Genomic DNA, 19,531 nt, shown 5'->3' on the forward strand with positions numbered 1-19,531 from the left:
GAATTAATTTTCTGCACCCAGCCCTAATAATATTTTCCATTTTGTTTCAACTAGAAAAAAGATGGGTATTAAGATATTAACAAAATGTTGATAGGAAAATGCTGCATGTTGGCATCAATATCTATTAATGAACACTAAGCATTAGTCCACCAATCTACAGTTGATGTTTATATTGTTGCTGTAATATACAACTTCATGCACAGGTCAATGTGCATGTCAATCATTTTATGGACCTTCTATTAGATAAACAAACCTGGCCATCATGCACAAACAGTTGCTATGTCAAGATTTACATTAAATACAAAGAGGTAAACAAAGATTATCTTGAGGTCCACTTAGGATGGTAGAAAGAAAAATAATAGAATTGTTCTTCATTTTCTATCAGCAATGTGGTATATACAGCATTTGACTGCTCAACCACCAGCCAGCCATTAGGATTGACTGACAAGTTAGATTATATTCTCATTACTTGAATTGGAGGAATAATCTCCATCTTAAACAAGAAAGAACACATATATATGTTGCTCATAATCTCTATTCTTTTTCCTTCTTTTGCTGTGTATGTCCTACCTAGCTGAGGCTGCATAAATCTCATCCTTTTCAGTGATGCATTTATGCATTCCATGGAATAGGGCAGGCATGTGGGTGTGTTCTCTTTCTCCACAAGAGTCCCACAGCAATGACCCCTCCTAAAGGCAGCATTTGTCACATCTACTTCCATCCAAGAGAGGTAGCTGTGAGCTGTGAGCTGTGAAGGAAGGAAGACCAGGAAACCTAAAATCATCATCATTTCATGCAAAGCCAACAAATGACTGAGGGTGTTGTAAGATTCCTTGCTTTTGCAGCCAGGCTTTGTTGTATGTGGATGTGAAAGTTTGAACAATAAGAGGCTTATTTGCCATCTTTATTATATTCCATGTGTCTGAAAGCATTTGTTCTCTCTCTCTCTCTCTCTCTCTCTCTGAAATAATGAGGAAGAAGTTTCATGTTCCCCTTCAATTCTAATACTAGATATAGGGTAGGTCTGATGTCTTAGCTTTGCAATTAGCTGTGAGGTGACAATCAAGTTCCTTTATCCTTCTTATATATTCTTTTCTTCCTTGCTCTATTTCTTTGATCAACTTTTCAACACATCAAAGGAATCTGATTCTATTATCTCAAGTTGTAGGATCTAATGAGATCATCATATTATAAATGAGACCACACTAATTGAAACTAGAAAGGACATACCAAGAACTCTGGTTAATATAGGGTCTAGGGAGGATCAACAACGTACGTAACCTTACCTTTAACTATTTAAAGAGATTATTATTATTTGACTCGAATCACAATAACAACTGGAACTAGTTTATCGTAATCTTACGTCATTATAGCTTCTAGATGTGATGAGCTGGAACCACAATGACAATTGGATTGGGTCTAAGTGCAACCCTGAGAGTTTGATCCTACTACTAATCCCAAGTGTGTTCAACAGCAACCATATCTCATTACCACCTTGTCTGAGACATGCATTTGCATTTGTCTTGTATAGATATGGACTGCAATCTGAGTTATTATTGGCATTAAGATCATTAATTATGGGTTATTCATAAGCATGAAGAGAAGGATAAAAGAAGTGTTTATCTTGGCCTTAATCAGCAGGATATTAAGAGAAGTTCCTGCAACCCCATGTCATTGGATTCAAAGCAGATCTTGGTGGACTACTCATGCACATCTATCTCAATATTTGTTTGCCTTGTGTGGTTTCAGAAAGAACATTTCAATTATCTACTTGAGGTGATTAGTCTAAAACAAGTCATCAACAGAAGCAAACCATATCTCATGTGCTATTTTAGCTATGCTTTTATGAACCCAGGGTTTGTGAACAGTCAACTTTGTGCAGTGGAGAAGACCATGTGGACATGACAGACATATGTCACTGATCTAAAACTAGACATGGTTGGTGCAAGTTCACAAAGGAATATTTGGGAGTATTAAAAGGGAATTAGAACTACATAATTTATGTGATCAAAGTACATTGTTAAGCACTTATTTAAATCAAAACAGTGAGATCAAACAGTAATCATTGTAGTCAATGAGACATGACAATTAGGCACCTGACAACTCTAATTAATTTAAACAAAGCAGAATATACAATGATCATGATTTGAAGATTTAGAATAATTCCAAAGTCTTCTCTTAGGTATTCTCTATGTAAATGAACAGATTCAAGGTATGTTTGATTACAGTGGATTCAGTGATCAGAAGAAAGTTTGGACAAGCCAACAGATAATGGCATCAGATGTGCTGTTTTCTTGCAAGAAAACGTTAATAGATGATTGATGATTAAATGGCAATTTGACGTGCTGACACAAATGGATTACAGCAAATCAGTGTCTTTGGGCAAGGTTAAGCAGCCATGTTTTACGCATGTTTTATTGTATCTTTTTCTTTTCTCTCTCTCTCTCTCTAGCAATATTTATTTCAACAATGATAGTGACATACATATACGAGGGAAGAGAGAGAGAGAGAGAGAGAGAGAGAGAGAGAGAGAGACTGGATATTGAACGGGGAAAGAGTATCTAATATAAACCATTGTGCCTACTTTCCTCCATCTGTTCTCACTCTATATCTCTCTAGCTTTTCTTGATTCTTTTAAGCTCATATCATGTGGTGTTTGAAATGAATCACTGTGAGCTTGGTCAGAAAGTGATGAGATAACTTCAAATGTTAGGAAGCCTCAAAGTTACGCATTCCTCTCTCTCTCTCTCTCGTGTTATTGTTCCCACATTCATGCAGACTCAAATAAAGCAGAAGAGAACCCATCTGCCCTTCAACTCCCCGCCCCTTTCCCATGTATATCTTTCCCTATATTTACTACCAAAACACACACACACACACACACTAATATCGCTGTCTTCTTTTGCTTCTTTAGATCGCATCACAGAGAAAGAAGAAGACACTTCCTTCTTGCTCCTCAAGCAAAGCATCTCCACTTCAAGTAGATACTGAAGCTGAGACTGGCAGAGGAGACCATACGATGCCATTGAAAGGGGAATCTACAGGAACCAGCTCTACTGCCTCGCCTGATCTATCTTTGACCATCGGGCTTCCCGGCGTCGTTTCTTCTGCCACCTCCGGCGATGACGGTCGCTACCGAGCTTGCATCGATCTTTCTCTCGCGTGCGCCATGTCCTCTTCCGAGGTCAACGTGTTTCAGAGGTTTCAAGGACCACTGTCGTCTCCGACGCCAATAAATGGTGCTCCAATCTATCCCAAGTCTGGACTCCAACACCAGATGTCTTCTTCTTCTTCTTGTAATGGTTATCCGAACGAAGCAAACTTGATGAGCTCCTACTTGCACTGGTCCAACGAGTACTTCCCTTGTGGCGTCGGATCATTGGAGGCCACACAAAGCTTGATGAGGTCGAGATCGACGCCGAGATATCCAACGAAGCGGAGCACCATCAGGGCGCCGAGAATGCGGTGGACAAGCAGCCTCCACGCCCGCTTCGTCCACGCCATCGAGCTCCTCGGTGGACATGAGAGTACGCGGCCTCTTGCACCCCTTCTCGTTTCTTTGCTACTGTGATTAGTGTGGTCGATGATGTTTGATGATAGGATAGGATTCATAAGATGTTCCTGATCATTGTGTGTTTGTTTGATCTGAGAAAACGTGTGGTTTTTGGGATGGTTTGGCATCAGGAGCGACACCGAAGTCGATTCTGGAGCTTATGGCTGTGAAAGATCTTACTCTGGCTCATGTCAAGAGCCACTTGCAGGTGTTTCCTTACTTAAAACTCATGCCCCTCTTCTTCTTCTTCTTCATCTTCATCTTCATCATCATCATCGTCATCTCTCTCTTAACACATATCAAGGCCCACTTGCAGGTATTTCTCTACTTAAAGCACAAGCCTACTTCTTCATCGTCATCAGCTCTCTCTCTCTCTCTCTCTCTCTCTCTCTCTCTCTCTTTCTCTCAGCCCATGTCAAGAGCCATTTGCAGGTGTTTCCCTACTTAAAGCTGAAGCCCTTCTTTTCTCTCTCTCTCTCTCTCTCAGCCCATGTCAAGAGCCATTTGCAGGTGTTTCCCTACTTAAACCTGAAGCCCTTCTTCTTCTTCTTCTCTCTCTCTCTCTCTCTCTCTCTCTCTGTATAGAGCCACTTGCATGTGTTTCCCAAGTTAAAGCTCAAGCCTTTCTTCTCTCTCTCTCTCGCTCTCTCTCTCTCTCTCTAAGTCTGCTTCTCCACAGACAGGAAAACTGCCAAACGTAGAAAAAGTGACGGAAACAGAAGAAAAGTAGGCATCATTTCACAATAATAAGGAGATCATATAAATACAAACCTCTCAACAAATTACAAAGTATCAACCTCGTTAGCAATAACATCAAGAATCAAGAAAAAGACCAACAACTGCCTCCTTTCTCTTTCTTTTCATCTCACTCTCCTTCACCTTTCTCAACTTCTTTTTCCATTATTCCTTTTCTTGCAGATGTATAGAACAACCAAGTCCACCGACAAGCCTGCAGCTTCCTCAGGTAATCCGTGTAGCTCATCCTCAACAAATTAGTTCATGTCATCCACATTTTGTAAGTTTATTTTTCTCATCTGTTCCTCTTTCTTAAGGTCAATCGGATTTGGCACTTGGAAACAGTGATCTAACACTAATGGTGCACAAATTCTCAGATGCACCAAACCAGCACCATTGTTTGGACTCTACCACAGGATGGAATAACTCATCTAGGTAGCAAATCTCTCTCTCTCTCTCTCATGTTTTTTCATTAGAAGATGTAGCTTTTGGTTTAAAAGATGCCTTTAAGCTTCATTAGGGTTGGAACATTGACTCCACTACCACTTCAGGACTACCATGGCAGCTTTTACTTTTATCTATATATCCATTTATGTTCTTTAAGATCTTATAAGGTGATCTAAAGCTAAAGTCCAGCAAAAAAGCATCCAATTCACTAGTAAGAAAAGTTGATCATAGATCTTACTTTTGTCAATGCCAACCTTGTCATTGTTATTTGAGAATATCCAGCCCCATATGCACAATCTAGAATGGTCAATCCTCTCACCAAGCTTTATTATGTTGCTAATGGGTGCTTGGATTTGGATTTGGGTTGACCATTTGGTTGTTCCAAAAGTATTTTTTTTTTCCTTTAGTCTAAATCTTATGATATAATTTTGGTTCTTAGGCAGCATTTTGATTTGTGTTACAGAGGAATAAGTTGATTAATCATTAGTTTATCGTGCTCTTTATTTGAATTTGTTCTCATATATATTATGTTATTTCTCTCAGCATCAATATTAAATGATTCTCTATTTTTGCAAAAAAAAAAAAAAAAAAGCAAAGGACTTTGGAAGGAAATCAATTCAGATGCGCTACAATCGACTTCTTTTTCGTTGCAAATTGAGGTACCAAATAGCAACTTAATTTGTCCTCCGAGGATTTAAACAAGATGATCAATGTAGTTCAACTGATACAATTATATATTTTTTTTTGTCTCTATCAAGAACAAAAAGTGTTGCATACATATTCAAACATACATCTCGAGAAGAGATCGGTTAAATTTCACTCCTTTTGTATATTGATCCTAAATAAACCGAAATAATTTTCCGATCTAATATCATGTTAATTCACGATCATTTTCATTCCATCTACAAAAGTTTAAGTCAGTCGATGATACTCTTTTTTTGGCCTTTAAACAGGATCACTCTTGCACATCAGATGACGCAAATGGTTCTTATCAAGAACTAGTAATCCCTAGCTTGGAGTTCACCTTGGGAAGATCAAAATGACAACTCAAATAGCCTGGAGTTCTTGTCAAGATGATTCTTTCATAGTGATCAATTGTTTCTATCCATTATAGCTTCTCTCAGTTTTTGTTTAAACACCATTCTTCTTGTATTTATAAATGGCCACCAACATAAAATATAAAGATCATATAATTTAGCAATCACATAAGAAGATCATGTAATTTCAATATGTTTTCTTTAATTTCTTGGGAGTACTGTTCTTTTTAGTACTATTTCAAGCATGAAATATGGAAGTGTATCAAAATTATGTGTTTGTATAAGAATGCAGATGTTAAGCAGATGATTTCCATGATTAAATGCTTGGTAATTAATAATTGAATTTATAAATACAATTCCCTATTATTTATTCTTAATTCAATATTTTATCAAGAAACAATATACAATGAAAGTACTAATGTACTTTGATAGGAAATGCAATTGACATTATATTAAAACAGTTCAAATTGCTGATTGATCATTATTGTGGCATTGGTGAAATGAAAATTTCTAGAAAAATGAGAAATGTCATCTTAGAACCTAATAGACATCAACTCATCAAAGTTTCCAAAGCTTGTATTGATTTATCCTAAATATCTTCCAATAATCTGCACTCTCACCAATCTCCCATTCTCTCTTCCGTTAACGTAACTCTTTGCCATCTCTTTCCTAACCTGCTCTCCCGGTAAACTATGCCCACGCACCATACAGTAACAACAGCTCCCCCCTCGCATAACACTTTAACTAACTCTAGCCCGCGACACATCAGACCAAAATTGCAGGTCCCCCATGGGCCTACATGGTCTCTCTGATCACATGGCAGAGTGGTGACGCGGCGGCCATCCACCCATCGACGTGGCATCGGGTCAACGGGTAAAAGTCAAACGTTTGGTTCTTGGGTCACTCTGTCCCGGCGCCACCGCTATCGCGACCTCCCTCCTCGCGTAGCTGTTACATCGATCGATCGGAGATATGGCCGGTGCAGCGCGCGATACGGTGGCTCTGGCCCTCCTCCTCCTCCTCGCGACGGCGATGACACCGTCTCTCCTCTCCTGCTCCCCCGAGTTGTCAGGTCATCCGGGACACGGGAAGTTTGATCGACCGCTCATCATGACTCGGACAATCCTCTCGTCTTCTCCGTTCTGCTTCCATCTCTCCCATGTTCTCCACCAAAGAACTTCCTTTCCTCTAAAAACCTGGTTTTGATTTCATAGTACAAACAAAAAAGGTCTTTTTTGTTTTGCCTCGAATGAAATTTGGATAAAAGTTTGATTGCTCTGCGCACCAAATAAACTCTCCCCAAAATGTTCGACTTTGCTTCCCGGGCGGAGGAAGATGACAGAGGGGATGGTATTCTTGAAGTAATGGCAATTGGAGTGCCATTGTTGAACAGGTTTGTTGAAAGAAAGAAGAATATATTAGGAAGGTTATCATGGGACCAATGAGCTGCCTATACATAAGCTTGAAATGAGCATCAAAGAGCAGACTCCCCATGATAAAGTTTGGCACTACTTGCAATGGAATCTATCAATGATACAAGGTGCTTTCAGTACACAACAAAATCTCATATTACAATTACAAGCAGAGATCACACAAATCACCATTGCACAGAAAAAGTCTTTGAAATCAAGAACAATTATAGGGAACCTACTTTTGTACAATGTTTATGATCCTCAACTACAAGGATCTGAGTTTACACAGCCCTCGTTGCCACTGTTTTGATCTTCAACTTTGGCAATAGCTGTAGAAGTTATTGTAGATACTAAACATCCTTGCATTATCGATCCTTCAAGTCTGATCACAGGTGACTAGTTAGTCACAAAATGATACCTGGAATCAACATAGCTCTCGACATCCCATAGGAAGGAACCAAAGGTTACAGCCTCCAAAATAAGCCTCCTCAATCCTGCAAAACTTATCTTGATAAGTTCATCCTTTGACGAATCAATGGCTCCCTCGGGTGTAATGACAATCTCAGGCCTCCCGAATAGCGCCTCGGTGTGCTTCTCAATGATGCTAAAAGCTTCCTTCGATCTGATCGTGGCATGTCGTTGAAGAGTATCGGAATCAAAAGACATGACATAGGACCGCAGGCGGCAGGGCTTCATCCCACCCTGGCCAAAGCTTGGAGAAGACCATGATGACACCTCAGGGTGAGCTATCTCCGGTTGAGCAGATGGAACTGATTCATCGATCATCGCTTGCTTAATGGCACTCTCCTCTACATCTGATCCCCAAGGGAGAGTCTTCATGGACTTCTCAAGCTGGAACCTTTGGTCCACTCTCTTGAGGAAATAACCATACATCACAGAAGCAGCATACACCTGACCAACTCTAAGCTTGCTGATAGGCGCCACCGAGTTTGTGTCACTCGTCCGCTGCCCCAGTATAAGAGCCAGGTGGTTCTTGATCATCTCATAAGCCTCAGCAGAATGCAACCTTTCGAGTTTCTCATCCTCCGGTGGCCACTGATCGACCTTCCCCGAAGGGTCGGCCGATTGACATATAGCAGGAACCAAGGAAACATCAGCTTCGACAAACTTTTGGACGACCAGTGCATACAATATCTCCTCTAGAGCCCTTCTCCTCTCGTTAGCTTTCACCTCCGCAATCCTCCTAATAATTTCGATGTCATCTTTTGTTCATCATTATTTTCTCACCATAAAAGTTGGAACTTTTATCTACACAAAACTCTAATATCATGCAACTATAACAAAACAAAAACTACCTTTTACCTGTACAGAACTATGTCGGTGTCCGCAGGGGTAGGTTCCTCTTTGTTCTTCGCAGCCTCACGGTCAGTCTGAAGCTGCTCGAGCTGCTGATCGACGGCCGCAGGCAGGAGATGAGGATGGCTGACGAGGATCTGAGACAGAAATTGCCCGATCGGCGACTCCAGCTGGAGAGGAGCGATCGGGTCCGAGGAGGGGGAGGACGACGATGCCCTAACAATAGTACTCCTCCGAGCACCAATTCGTCGTTGTCCTTGCTTTGACAGAGATATCGGACAATAGCCCTGCCACAGATTCATCAAGAAAGTATATCAAAACATCACGATCCCAAACAAATTGATCAAGATGCAAACTTTTTGGGAAAATATAGCCGAACTTACATCAAAAACCTTGAGCCCCCGGGTGGAGAGATGAGGCTTGGGATCAAAGAAGAGAAAACTGGACCGGTGGGCGGCCAAGACGCACGATCTCGAGCCAAATCCGGGAGCTTTGCAGAGGAATCGAGAAGACTGAAGGCTCGTAGCGGCTTCCATCGATCAAAACTGACGAGGAACCGCCTCTAATCACCTGCAACACCAAGAAACCCCTCGATCAGTCTCAACAACAAGAAGTTCAACGCAAGAAGCACCGGGGAACCGATTCTACTACCAGACGAACAGATTGGAAAGATCGAATCGAGACGGTAGAGGGGGAATTGGGAATTAGGTCGTGGAAATGGGGGTGGGGAAGAGCCGTAACCGTTCAGCGCGAGCTGGCATCCGGTGGGAGGAGATGGATCGCCATTTTATTACGGCAGCTGAAGAGCAATTGGCCCGAGAGTTGAAATAATTAACGATCATGCCATCATCTTCAAAATATTGCCTAAATCTTTTTATCTTTATTTATATCAGCAAAAAGATATGAATTATATTTGATTACCTCTAAATTGATGTTTGCCATGTTGTCAAATAAAAAAAATTGAGGTAAAATTACAAGTCAACAAATATTCAATAAGCTCTCTGAGATTTGGCATCTGATTGCTGGCTTACATCTAATGTGAATATTGTATTAATTTGATGCCATTGATGTAAATATATGTGAAGCCGAGGCTATACGTGAGTTGTGAGTCGGGTGATGTAAAGATATTTCTCGCACGTTTTAGGATCGTTCGATTGGGAAGGGCTCGAGTGGCGCGTCCAGAGAGATCGACCATGAACTTAGAGAGACAAACTTGGCATTCTCAAGTCTTCACGTTCTTGCAACTCTTCACAGCCACAATATGAGAAGAGACCAAAATCTACTTGGGAGCGAACTCGTGGAGGGGAAGGAGTCGCCAACAACAGACGACGTGGGTTTTGCTTCGTGTCATGCGCAAAGACCACACTAAATCCGACCCGCTTGGGGTTTGCGAATGCGATATGGTGCCCGTCGGGCCCAACCATATATAACCCGCTTAGGATTACGTCTTTTGGGTTTACGGGTTCGGATCGGGTTGTAGGATGATCCTGTGTCTAGTCATAGCCGACGTCAGCACACGCAAGCGGCCTCAACATGATGTAATGGTAGACCCCGGGTCGTCGTCCCATGAAAAGTTTTATCGGGTGATGTCACATCGACCGCGCGGGTCCCACTCATCGGGTCCGTCAGAGGCAACGTCACCGGTGACGAGCTTCTTAGGCGAGTAAGTACGCACTCCGGGACTGGCGTGCCAATCAATCAATCAGGCAATCTTCCACGCGGCAAGCATCCGAACTCGGAAGCCACTTGTGATCCCGTGGGATCTCTCGTATGCATGATGAGACAGGCATCAGATTGCTTCGGTCGGAGACAAACCGTGGGACCCATCGCCGATGACGAGGGGGTAGTAACCTTCGCTGCCTTATTGGAACGGCCACACACCACGTCACCCCTGCTGAGCTTCTTGGGCGAGTAGCTTCGCTATCAGAAGCTTACTATTCCGCAGAATGTTCGCACTTCGTGCCCATCACTTCGACGAGCGCGAAAGGGAATCAACCATCCACGTGTCATTAATATGAACGGAGAAGGTATCGGGAGACAGGCAACAGATTCCCGAGGACGGCTCAATCGATTGACCTGAACCAGTGGGGCACGTCTACAATCATGAGGGTAGTCCGCGGTTCGCTGTCGTCCCGGAAACAGTCGATCCTCACCCTTCCCCAACAAAAACCGACGCTCCTTCCGATCTGACGTCCGTCTGCCACAACGTACAAGCATAATTGGACGGCTCAGATTTTGTCTCCACGGACTCCGTCGGCCCCTTCTCTTTTCACCGTGACCGCATGCGATTGTGGGGCCCTGCCGAATCCCACTGCTGGACCCCACGCCGCCATCGCTCCGCCAAGTTCTGAAAGCAACGGTGATGTGGCTCACGCGCTCCCATGCGCAGCGCTTACTGAACTTCGTTACCTAATATACCCCTAATAGTAGAAGTCATTTACGATAACTTATGACCCCAATCATTACTAGCTTGACGACTTTTATGGTCATTTGAGAATTGCACGTACGCTTGGAGGTGAAGCATCGACGCCGGCTGTCGTTAAAAGCCGAGGATTCCGTCGACTCCACGACGCCGTTAAAATCCACCCGTTACCGCTGCGACTCTCACCGTCTCCGCTGTGCGTGCGCGCTCCTCTCCCGGCCTCCTTTGAGCTCCAGTTATGGATCCCGGAAACCCTAACCCTACGCATCGGAGCCCCCGATAGAGGCGGAATAGAGATGGCGTCTGCGACGGAGGAGGGGACGGAGAGAGGCTCGTGGGAGGCGGCGCTGCGGAGGTTGCTCCCGCACGGCGCGCCGCTCCCCGACGAGGAGCACCTCGACTACTCCATCTCCGTCGGGTGCGACTTTCCCCCGGCCCCCCACCACGTCTCCGAGGTGGAGTCTCTGGAGCCCCGCGGTGCCTCCGCTTCCGTTGCCGGTGGTTGTGGCCACTCCCTCCCCGGTGGGCCTCGGTTCAACCGCCGACGAAGCGGCGACCCGCCTCGGAGGATGCCAGCTGAGAGGGCTAGGTCGTCTTCCGTCGCGTGCGCGTTTGCGGAGCCCGAAGGCGGCGCGTTGCGGTCCGGCGCCAGGACTTCCTCGGCACGTGGCATCAGTTCTTTCTCCGGTTCGGCGCGACCCGTGGCGGTTACATTCGGCGCGGAGAAGGATTCGGAGGAGGACGTAGCCGGAGGCGCCACCGCCGCGGAGCCGGCGCCGGCGAGGGAGAGGAGGAGGGGCGTCTGCTTTCGGTGCGGGAAAGGTAACATCCTGAAGGAGAGGGAGGCATGCTTGGTGTGCGACGCGAGGTACTGCAGCAATTGTGTGCTGAAGGCCATGGGGTCAATGCCTGAGGGGAGAAAATGTGTGAGCTGCATTGGTCGTCCGATTGACGAGTCCAAAAGGTCGGGGCTTGGTAAGTGCTCTAAGATGCTGTCTAAGCTGTGCAGCCCGTTGGAGATCAGGCAGGTCATGAAGGCGGAGAGGGAATGCCCTGCGAACCAACTCAGACCAGAGCAATTGGTTGTCAATGGCCGGCCATTGCAGCAGGAGGAGCTCGATGAAGTCTTGGGGTGCTCGATGCCGCCTCAGAAACTGAGGCCTGGGAGATATTGGTATGACAAGGATTCAGGACTCTGGGGGAAGGTGACTTTTTTGCTTCCCCATACTGGACTTATTGTTCTTAATTAGTTACTTGGATTATTTAAGAAAAACTCTCAAGGAAGAGGGAGGTCGGACATTGTGAATTCTGAATAACTGATAGATTATCCTTCTTACGATGGATTAATAATTATATCCTCAGCAAGTATTTCCAAGATAAGGTTCTAATATATTAAGTTTGCTTATCACATTAACAGACACGAATTCTATTAATCAAGTGGAGAACAAGTCTGCGATGGAACATAGTTGGTTTCTCCTAATATTTTGGAGCTTGCTGATTGTCTAATAATATATGATCTGCTTATATTTCAGTTTGTATTTTTTGCATCGTGTTTTTTGTATGAACTCGTTGCTTCAGATTGAGCAGCCAATTAGACTTTTAACTGTTGGAACTGGTGGCAGGAAGGTGAGAGGCCTGACAGGATTATAAGTTCGAAACTCGATATAGGAGGAAAGTTACAGTCAGATGCAAGCAATGGTAACACACAGGTGTATATCAATGGACGAGAAATTACAAGGATAGAACTCAAGGTTCTTAAGGTGGAACTACTTTGCCTTTAAGGTTCTTCTTGAAATACAATACCTTGGACGCACTTGCTGCAACTTCATTTCTTATATTAAAATTATTAGCTAAAAAGATGCGATGAGATTTTATTTACATGTAGTTTTCATTTTTTTGCTGATTTCATTTTGTTTTTAGTGATATTACTAGTTGAGTTACTTATTAACTTGATAGATCTGAACAATTGGTTCAAAATACTTAAACTCAGGTTAATGGTAGTCGACTTATCTAGCCCTATAAATCAACTCAATAGTTCTCCCACTTCCATTGTGGAACTAAACTGGAGTCTTAAAAGATGCAAAATACAAAGAAGGAAATAAGAGGAAGAAAGGAAAATACAAGATGATGGAGATATATGTGAATCAGACTTTAACCTATGTTCATGGGCAAGAGAGAAGTAAAAAGTTACACTATCAATGGAGAAATGCAAGAGAATCACACAATCTCTCTTGACCTCTTAGGGTATTCATTTACTTTGAAAAGCCACCTGTTATAGCCCCAAACTCAATGGCCTTGGCCCTCTACTACCAACGAGAGAGGCCTAGAGAAAAAATGAGCACAAGCAAGTGAAAAGGTCAATGTTGAGGCCCAAGGCAATATCAATGCAGGCATACCACCACAAAAAGATAACATTTCTAAGTGCAATGAAGTTACACTCAGAAGCAAGATACATTTTAAACTCAAAATGCATAGATATACAAGGTTAGTTTACGACGGAGGAGTTTGTGATTGTTAAGTGCAAAAAGATTATGATACGTGCTGGAACAGTAACTCTATATATTAGGACTTGATCTAGCTGGTCCAATTTCCCTGCTTTTACCTGTCAGTACCTCTTCGAAAATCAACATATTATGGTAATATCTTGCAGAAGTTTATGGTATGTGCTGCTGGAGTGATGCCTATAAGGAAAGAAAACTGTGCCAGGGAATATTGGTTTGACGAAGTAAATGAAAATGCTTGATCAGAATTTCCTCATGTGGATGCCAATATAAATGGATATTGACATCTATATCAAAATTGTGGTATCAGCATTGCTAATGAAACTTCATACTATTTCAATCTAGAAAATCATAAACAAGGATAAGAAGGGCTGAGCCAGATGTCAACATTGTATCATAATTGTTATACCTTGAACTAGAGATATCATTAACATTTAAGTAGCAAGGACACAACATGTCGTTATACCTTGTATGGATTGTGCACCAGAAATGGTATCACACTCTTTGTCATTAAGGCGGTAGATCACTTTTTTGTTTTGCACAATGAAGTTAATGCTGTCTTTTTACCAAGAAGAGTCTGTTTATTGCAATTAATATCCGTGTGCACCTCTGAATTGATTATTTTCTTTCTGAGTGTCTATTGCTTGGAGGACCTTTCTTCACTTTATGCTGTCTCCTTTGCTGTATTTGGCTTGATACTGGTACTATGTTCAGAACTTCTAGTTCAATCATATTGCGAAGTACTTCATTTTCTTGGATATTTCAGTATATCTTACTTTCTGATGTGTTAGTTACCACTTATAAAATAGGCAGTCCAGCTGATATGTGTCATTTAATGTCTCATATGATTACTTTTGTGTCCTTCCACCCTGCTTGAGGTTGATGTTGATGCTTGGTCACTTGTAATTGAATAGTTTTGCAAGGATGTAACTCCATGCAGCTTAGTATCTAGAATGCCATGCTGATTAGGTGGATTTGGCAGGTTATTTCTTTGGTTCTCTGAACATTGCAGACATTGTTATACCTCATTCACCATTTCTTATTAACCTGCTTGAGAACTTCGAGGATAAATAATATATCGCCTGAGAACTTTATATTGAACCTTCTACCGCTTTTTCCATTTAGTTGGCGAATGTGCAATGCCCACGAGATACTCATTTCTGGGTATATGATGATGGTTCTTATGAGGAAGAGGGTCAGAATAACATAAGGGGAAAGATATGGGAAAAGGTACTCATTTATCTTTTAATAATATATCTGTGGAAGGTTAATGTTTGTTGCACCAGAACTTGTGAATCAATTTTCCAAATATTTGCTGTGTGGTGCTTGGATATGTAGGCATCTACTCGTCTCATATGTTCATTGTTCAAATTGCCTACACCTCCTGAGAATCCTCCTGGGTCGAAGGAAGATTCAGCTGCATTTTCAGTCAGGTCTGTGCCAGAGTATCTGGAACAAAAAAGAGTCCAGAAGCTTTTGTTACTTGGCTTAGAGGGCTCAGGAACCAGCACCATCTTTAAACAGGTATTCTATAAGATTCTGGTGTATACGCTTTTCTGAATATCAGTTCAATCAGAATGTATGTTATGACTTGCATAAACTTTATGCAGGTATGACTTATAGTCTTCCTTTTAGAATATCAATTTGTCATGGATCTTTTTGTCATCTATGTACCCTATGCTTCACTAACCTTGTTAATATTTACTGTTTGTACAGATAATTTCATGTGCATACCCATGTATGCATGTACTTTTACATACACATGATTCATGCATATGAACATACACATGCATGTTCAAATACGCAATAGCATATGCAACATGCACACACGTATCATACACACGTGTCCGAAAAGACATGCATTAAGAAAGATGCTATTGATACATAATCGTAGGTGAACTCATCTTATAAACTATTTTATTGGCTAATTGAATTGTACAAGAATTTTGTGAATGTGTCTTACTTTAATATCCTGCTGTATGTCCTGGTTGAACCTTTTCTTTAATGGAGGATGAAGATAAATTCTGATTGTTCAGTTCATGTACCTAAACTTGCTGGTACATTGACGTTTCCAGATCTCACACTCGCACAAGTCCATCCATCCATTTTTAACTTGCTGTTGATGTTCTATTTAGTATTTTTTTTGTCTATTGTCCTGTTGAAGAATGAATGAATTAAAAGTTCATTTTGAAGAAGCCTGTTTTAGTTAACAACACATAAACTTCAAGTTTCCCATCACTTGTCGGCATATGCCAGTGTACATAAATCTGAATTAGTAAGTGCATAAATTTGAAGAGCTATTTGTCTTTCGACTTTCTTGTATTACTGGATTCCGGGTGGAGGTTCTAATTTACAGTTTGACACTTATCTGCGACAAAGAATTAGCTTGAAAAGTTCATTTGGCACCATGTCAGTGGCCTGTTTACCACATTATAAGTAGAAATATGCAATTCAAGGTAGATCATCCATTCAGCAACTATATTCTTTATTTTGGTTTCCACATGAGAACCAAAACATGGTTATGGATCCAGATACTGATGAGATGTGATATGTACATGTTGATACTTCAAAGTTACAAAACTATGATATGGTATGTCATGAATTTAGATATGACAATGTAAAAAATATTTTGTAAACATAAATTCACATATGGCAAAGTTTGACAAGGTATTTGAAGTGTTAGGATAGCTAAGTACAATTTATGATAAATACTAATTGACTAAATATTGCACATAACTTATTAAAAAAGTGTAACTTTTAATAATATATCGTTTATATATAGAAGATAACAAGATCTTATGACAAATGAAGTAAGATGTTCAAATTAATTTCATAATTAAGATGCTTTACATGAACAAGAGATCCAAGCATTTATCCATTTCTATAATCAAAAGCTCAATATGTAAGCAAAACAAAGTTTTCTCAGAAAGTATCATGGAAGCATTCGAGCATCCAATATGGACTAGAAGTATCATATCGAACACATATCTAATATGGACGCAAGCAATTTCAAGTATCTGTGCTCATTAACCAAGACAGAACACCATTTTGGGGATAATTTTCTACTTTTCGTTTTTCAGTACATTTTTCTGTTTTGAGATTTTTGGAAGAAAAAAATGTAACGAAAATGAAAAATTAATGAACCATAGGAATTTTTATCCCTCTCGAAGGTCAGATAAACCCATCTTACATTTGTCTCTTTCTTTGCCAACTTATGTTCAATTTTTTCTATCAATCAATTTGATTTCCTTTATCAAAATTAGGAGAACACAAAGAAATATAAAAGATTTTTCATTCTTTCTTAGAGACATGATATTGTTTGATTAATTTGTGATTTTGCAGATTTTGAATTATTCATTTGGATGGTAAAATTTGGTTCTCTTTGGCCTTTACATAGTTCTTTCTGACTGTTGTATAATTTGAACTTATCTTTTCCTCATCATAATAGGCAAAATACTTGTACGGAAACCAATTCTCTCCTGAAGAAATGCAAAATATGAAGCTTATGATTCAAAGCAGCCTGTACAGATACCTTAGCACTTTGCTTGAAGGACGTGAGCATTTTGAAGATGAGGCTTTAGAGGGGAAAAGAGCTGGTTCACTGCATTATAATGCATCCGCTAATGGTCTAGGTAACATATCATCTGCTAATGGTGTCACTAATTGATCTTTACATGGTCTTCTTGTGAGTAGAAGTTTATGCCATCCTATCAGAATTTTCAAGAGGTGTTGTTACAAGTTACAACTGCTTTTGACCTTGATTATTGACAATGATCTTTGTCTCCTTTTAGTTTGATATTATGTTTAGATTTCCATAGTTTCCTTTATCTCATTATCGTTTTCTACAATTTACTAACTGTAAATTATTCATTGTAAAATGAATTCAGGTGGAAGTGAAGCACAAAAACATAACGAGTGTGTTTACTCGATCAACCAACGATTAAAACATTTTTCTGATTGGCTGCTTCAGATTATGGCTATGGGTGATCTAGATGCCTTTTTTCCTGCTGCAACTCGTGAATATGCACCTGTAGTGGAGGAGGCTTGGAAGCATCCTGCAATTCAAGAGACATATAAGAGAAGAAATGAATTGCATTTTCTTCCTGATGTAGCCAGCTACTTTCTAGATCGGGTATTTATTGTGTTTTGATGTTGAAATCATTTTATTTTGTGTCCTAACCTGTTTTAACTTCACATGTTGTATGATTTATTTAAATGTGTTATAATTCTGAAGACAATACTTTCTGGTGCCCTTTTGCAAGTAGTTTATATTCAAACAACATATAACTGGTAGTTTCCAAAATCACATTAATTTGAGAAAGTTACATAGAAGGTGCAAATTCATGTGTATTTGATGATGTATGTTGTGTTCCTAATTAGGTATAGGTATCATGGTTTGCCATGTCAACTGGCACAAGCCAGCATGTATAATGCCCACACCAGTTGTGTCTAATACATGCCAATCAATTTTTAGCCTCTGTTGAATGTCACAGGGGTGCTAATCAATACAACATGGTTTTTCAGCAATGAAGTAATTTGCTATTTTTATCTAGATTTTTGCATCCTTTTTATGGAGGTAGAAATCTATAATTTTGCTTTGGAGGTTTGCCCCTTTTCATGATCATGAATAATTTTCATTTTTCAGGGCTCAGGCAAATGATTTCTAACAAATCACTGGTATTTGGACAAAATATAGTTTCCTAACTGAACTGTGTTTGCTTGTGCAGGCTGTAGAAATATCTAGCAATGAGTATGAACCTACTGAGAAAGACATCCTATATGCCGAAGGATTTAGCCGATGCAATGGCCTTGCTTTTATTGAGTTTTCTTTGGATGATAGGAGTCAAATCTCTCAGCATATTGAATGCCCGCATCCCCAAACAAAGTAAGCAATCTGTTCTCAATGCCCATATATTTGTTGACCACGTAATTCCAAAAGCAATAAGCTGCTGTTCCCAATAATTCATGCAAGCTCTCTATATTTTTTCCATGGTATAGCTTTACGGGAGCAACATCAGCAGATGATTTGAGGACCATTATGTTGTTTTATAATGTTTCTACCTAAATCTTCTTTTGTCTTTCTTCACATGGCATCTCTTATATGAATTGACTCACTTCCTTGTACTGATGTATGTCATTTGGATATATCTCCATGCTGCCTTAATTGATTTCATTTATCAATTTGTTCTTCAATGGTATGTATCTAGAAAATTAAATTGCCTGCAGGCATATAAGTTCATCTGTTGGAGGTCTTTAGTTTTTTAGTTGGATAATGCATCAATTCACATAATCTTGTTCTTGATAGGTTCCAAATTCACTGTTTCAGGTACCAGCTGATTCGTGTAAATACCAGAGGGTTAAATGAAGGCTGCAAGTTGCTTGAAATGTTTGAAGATGTCCGTGCCATCGTTTTCTGTGTTTCTCTTAGTGACTATGACCAGATGTGGCCTCAAAGCTCAGGTGAATTGTGCAACAAAATGATGGCAAGCAAAGACCTCTTTGAGAGTGTAGTGAACCACTCTTCTTTTAGGGAAACACCTTTTGTTCTTCTTCTGAACAAGTATGATGCCTTTGAAGAGAAGATCAGCAGGGTGCCTTTAACAGTTTGTGAGTGGTTTGCAGACTTCAGCCCTGTGAAGGCACGCGATACCAACCAATCTCTTGCTAACCATGCTTACTACTACATCGCAGTGAAGTTTAAGGATCTCTATGCCTCTATCAGCAATCGGAAACTGTTTGTCTTTCAGATGAAGGCACGTGAACGGGCCACTGTCCATGAGGGATTCAAGTACATTCAAGAGGTCCTGAAGTGGGATGATGTGAAGGATGAAAATGTTTATGGAATCCTAGATGAGTCATTTTACAGTACGGACATTAGCTCTTCTCCCTTCTTCAAATAGGAGTGATTCTGTCCGGGGATCTAGCTAGTCTTGCTTTGATGTATGTGCTATTCTTTGGGTTGTTTGTTGTGATTCTGCTTCTGCAAATAAGTTCAATGTTTTGACTACTGAAATTGAACTGAGCATCTTCTGAAGTTGACTGGTGATGGAGCTTATTGTAGAAGGTTATCCAATTAATATTGCTGTGGAAGAAAAAACATATTCTTA

At 40.8% G+C, this 19,531-nt stretch overlaps 3 protein-coding genes across 4 annotated transcripts; 2 read left to right on the plus strand and 1 right to left on the minus strand.

Moving 5' to 3' along the window:
• Window positions 1-2,755: 2,755 nt before the first annotated feature.
• Window positions 2,756-6,055, plus strand: LOC103995010 (probable transcription factor KAN2). Of its 2 annotated transcripts, XM_018826397.2 has the most exons (7): window positions 2,756-2,835; window positions 2,915-3,527; window positions 3,685-3,761; window positions 4,472-4,517; window positions 4,606-4,723; window positions 5,328-5,394; window positions 5,689-6,053. In XM_018826397.2, the coding sequence occupies exons 1-7, from the start codon at window positions 2,773-2,775 to the stop codon at window positions 5,776-5,778; spliced, it is 1,074 nt and encodes a 357-aa protein (XP_018681942.2). In that variant the 5' UTR covers window positions 2,756-2,772; the 3' UTR covers window positions 5,779-6,053. The 2 variants fall into 2 exon arrangements, with proteins under 2 accessions (XP_018681942.2, XP_009413774.3); XM_009415499.3 differs by lacking the exon at window positions 5,328-5,394 and having other exon boundaries at window positions 5,689-6,055.
• A 1,210-nt stretch (window positions 6,056-7,265) lies between these two features.
• Window positions 7,266-9,286, minus strand: LOC135629081 (UV-B-induced protein At3g17800, chloroplastic-like). The gene is made up of 4 exons (XM_065136245.1): window positions 9,153-9,286; window positions 8,885-9,071; window positions 8,508-8,788; window positions 7,266-8,388 (listed from the first exon to the last, which is right to left on the minus strand). Exons 2-4 carry the CDS (start codon window positions 9,035-9,037, stop codon window positions 7,581-7,583), a joined length of 1,242 nt encoding a protein of 413 aa, XP_064992317.1. The 5' UTR covers window positions 9,038-9,071; window positions 9,153-9,286; the 3' UTR covers window positions 7,266-7,580.
• A 1,723-nt stretch (window positions 9,287-11,009) lies between these two features.
• On the plus strand, window positions 11,010-19,437 carry LOC135629080 (extra-large guanine nucleotide-binding protein 3-like). Its single transcript, XM_065136244.1, has 8 exons — window positions 11,010-12,128; window positions 12,546-12,683; window positions 14,550-14,654; window positions 14,763-14,948; window positions 16,873-17,056; window positions 17,312-17,556; window positions 18,152-18,309; window positions 18,751-19,437. Exons 1-8 carry the CDS (start codon window positions 11,220-11,222, stop codon window positions 19,322-19,324), a joined length of 2,499 nt encoding a protein of 832 aa, XP_064992316.1. The 5' UTR covers window positions 11,010-11,219; the 3' UTR covers window positions 19,325-19,437.
• Window positions 19,438-19,531: the final 94 nt, after the last annotated feature.

This window comes from Musa acuminata, chromosome BXJ3-1 (assembly GCF_036884655.1).
Source record: "Musa acuminata AAA Group cultivar baxijiao chromosome BXJ3-1, Cavendish_Baxijiao_AAA, whole genome shotgun sequence".
Lineage (NCBI taxonomy): Eukaryota > Viridiplantae > Streptophyta > Magnoliopsida > Zingiberales > Musaceae > Musa > Musa acuminata.

Excerpts from the sequence above, each read along its gene's own strand:
- LOC135629080 (XM_065136244.1), top strand. The coding sequence starts at position 11,220 with ATGGCGTCTGCGACGGAGGAGGGGACGGAGAGAGGCTCGTGGGAGGCG. Across the intron at positions 14,655-14,762 it reads GGGGAAAGATATGGGAAAAG|GCATCTACTCGTCTCATATG; the intron begins GTACTCATTTAT and ends TTGGATATGTAG. Across the intron at positions 18,310-18,750 it reads TGCCCGCATCCCCAAACAAA|GTACCAGCTGATTCGTGTAA; the intron begins GTAAGCAATCTG and ends TCACTGTTTCAG.
- LOC135629081 (XM_065136245.1), bottom strand. The coding sequence starts at position 9,037 with ATGGAAGCCGCTACGAGCCTTCAGTCTTCTCGATTCCTCTGCAAAGCT. Across the intron at positions 8,789-8,884 it reads GGGGGCTCAAGGTTTTTGAT|GGCTATTGTCCGATATCTCT; the intron begins GTAAGTTCGGCT and ends AATCTGTGGCAG. Across the intron at positions 8,389-8,507 it reads ACCGACATAGTTCTGTACAG|GAGGATTGCGGAGGTGAAAG; the intron begins GTAAAAGGTAGT and ends CGAAATTATTAG.
- LOC103995010 (XM_018826397.2), top strand. The coding sequence starts at position 2,773 with ATGCAGACTCAAATAAAGCAGAAGAGAACCCATCTGCCCTTCAACTCC. Across the intron at positions 2,836-2,914 it reads ACTCCCCGCCCCTTTCCCAT|ATCGCATCACAGAGAAAGAA; the intron begins GTATATCTTTCC and ends TTGCTTCTTTAG. Across the intron at positions 4,724-5,327 it reads GGATGGAATAACTCATCTAG|CAAAGGACTTTGGAAGGAAA; the intron begins GTAGCAAATCTC and ends AAAAAAAAAAAG.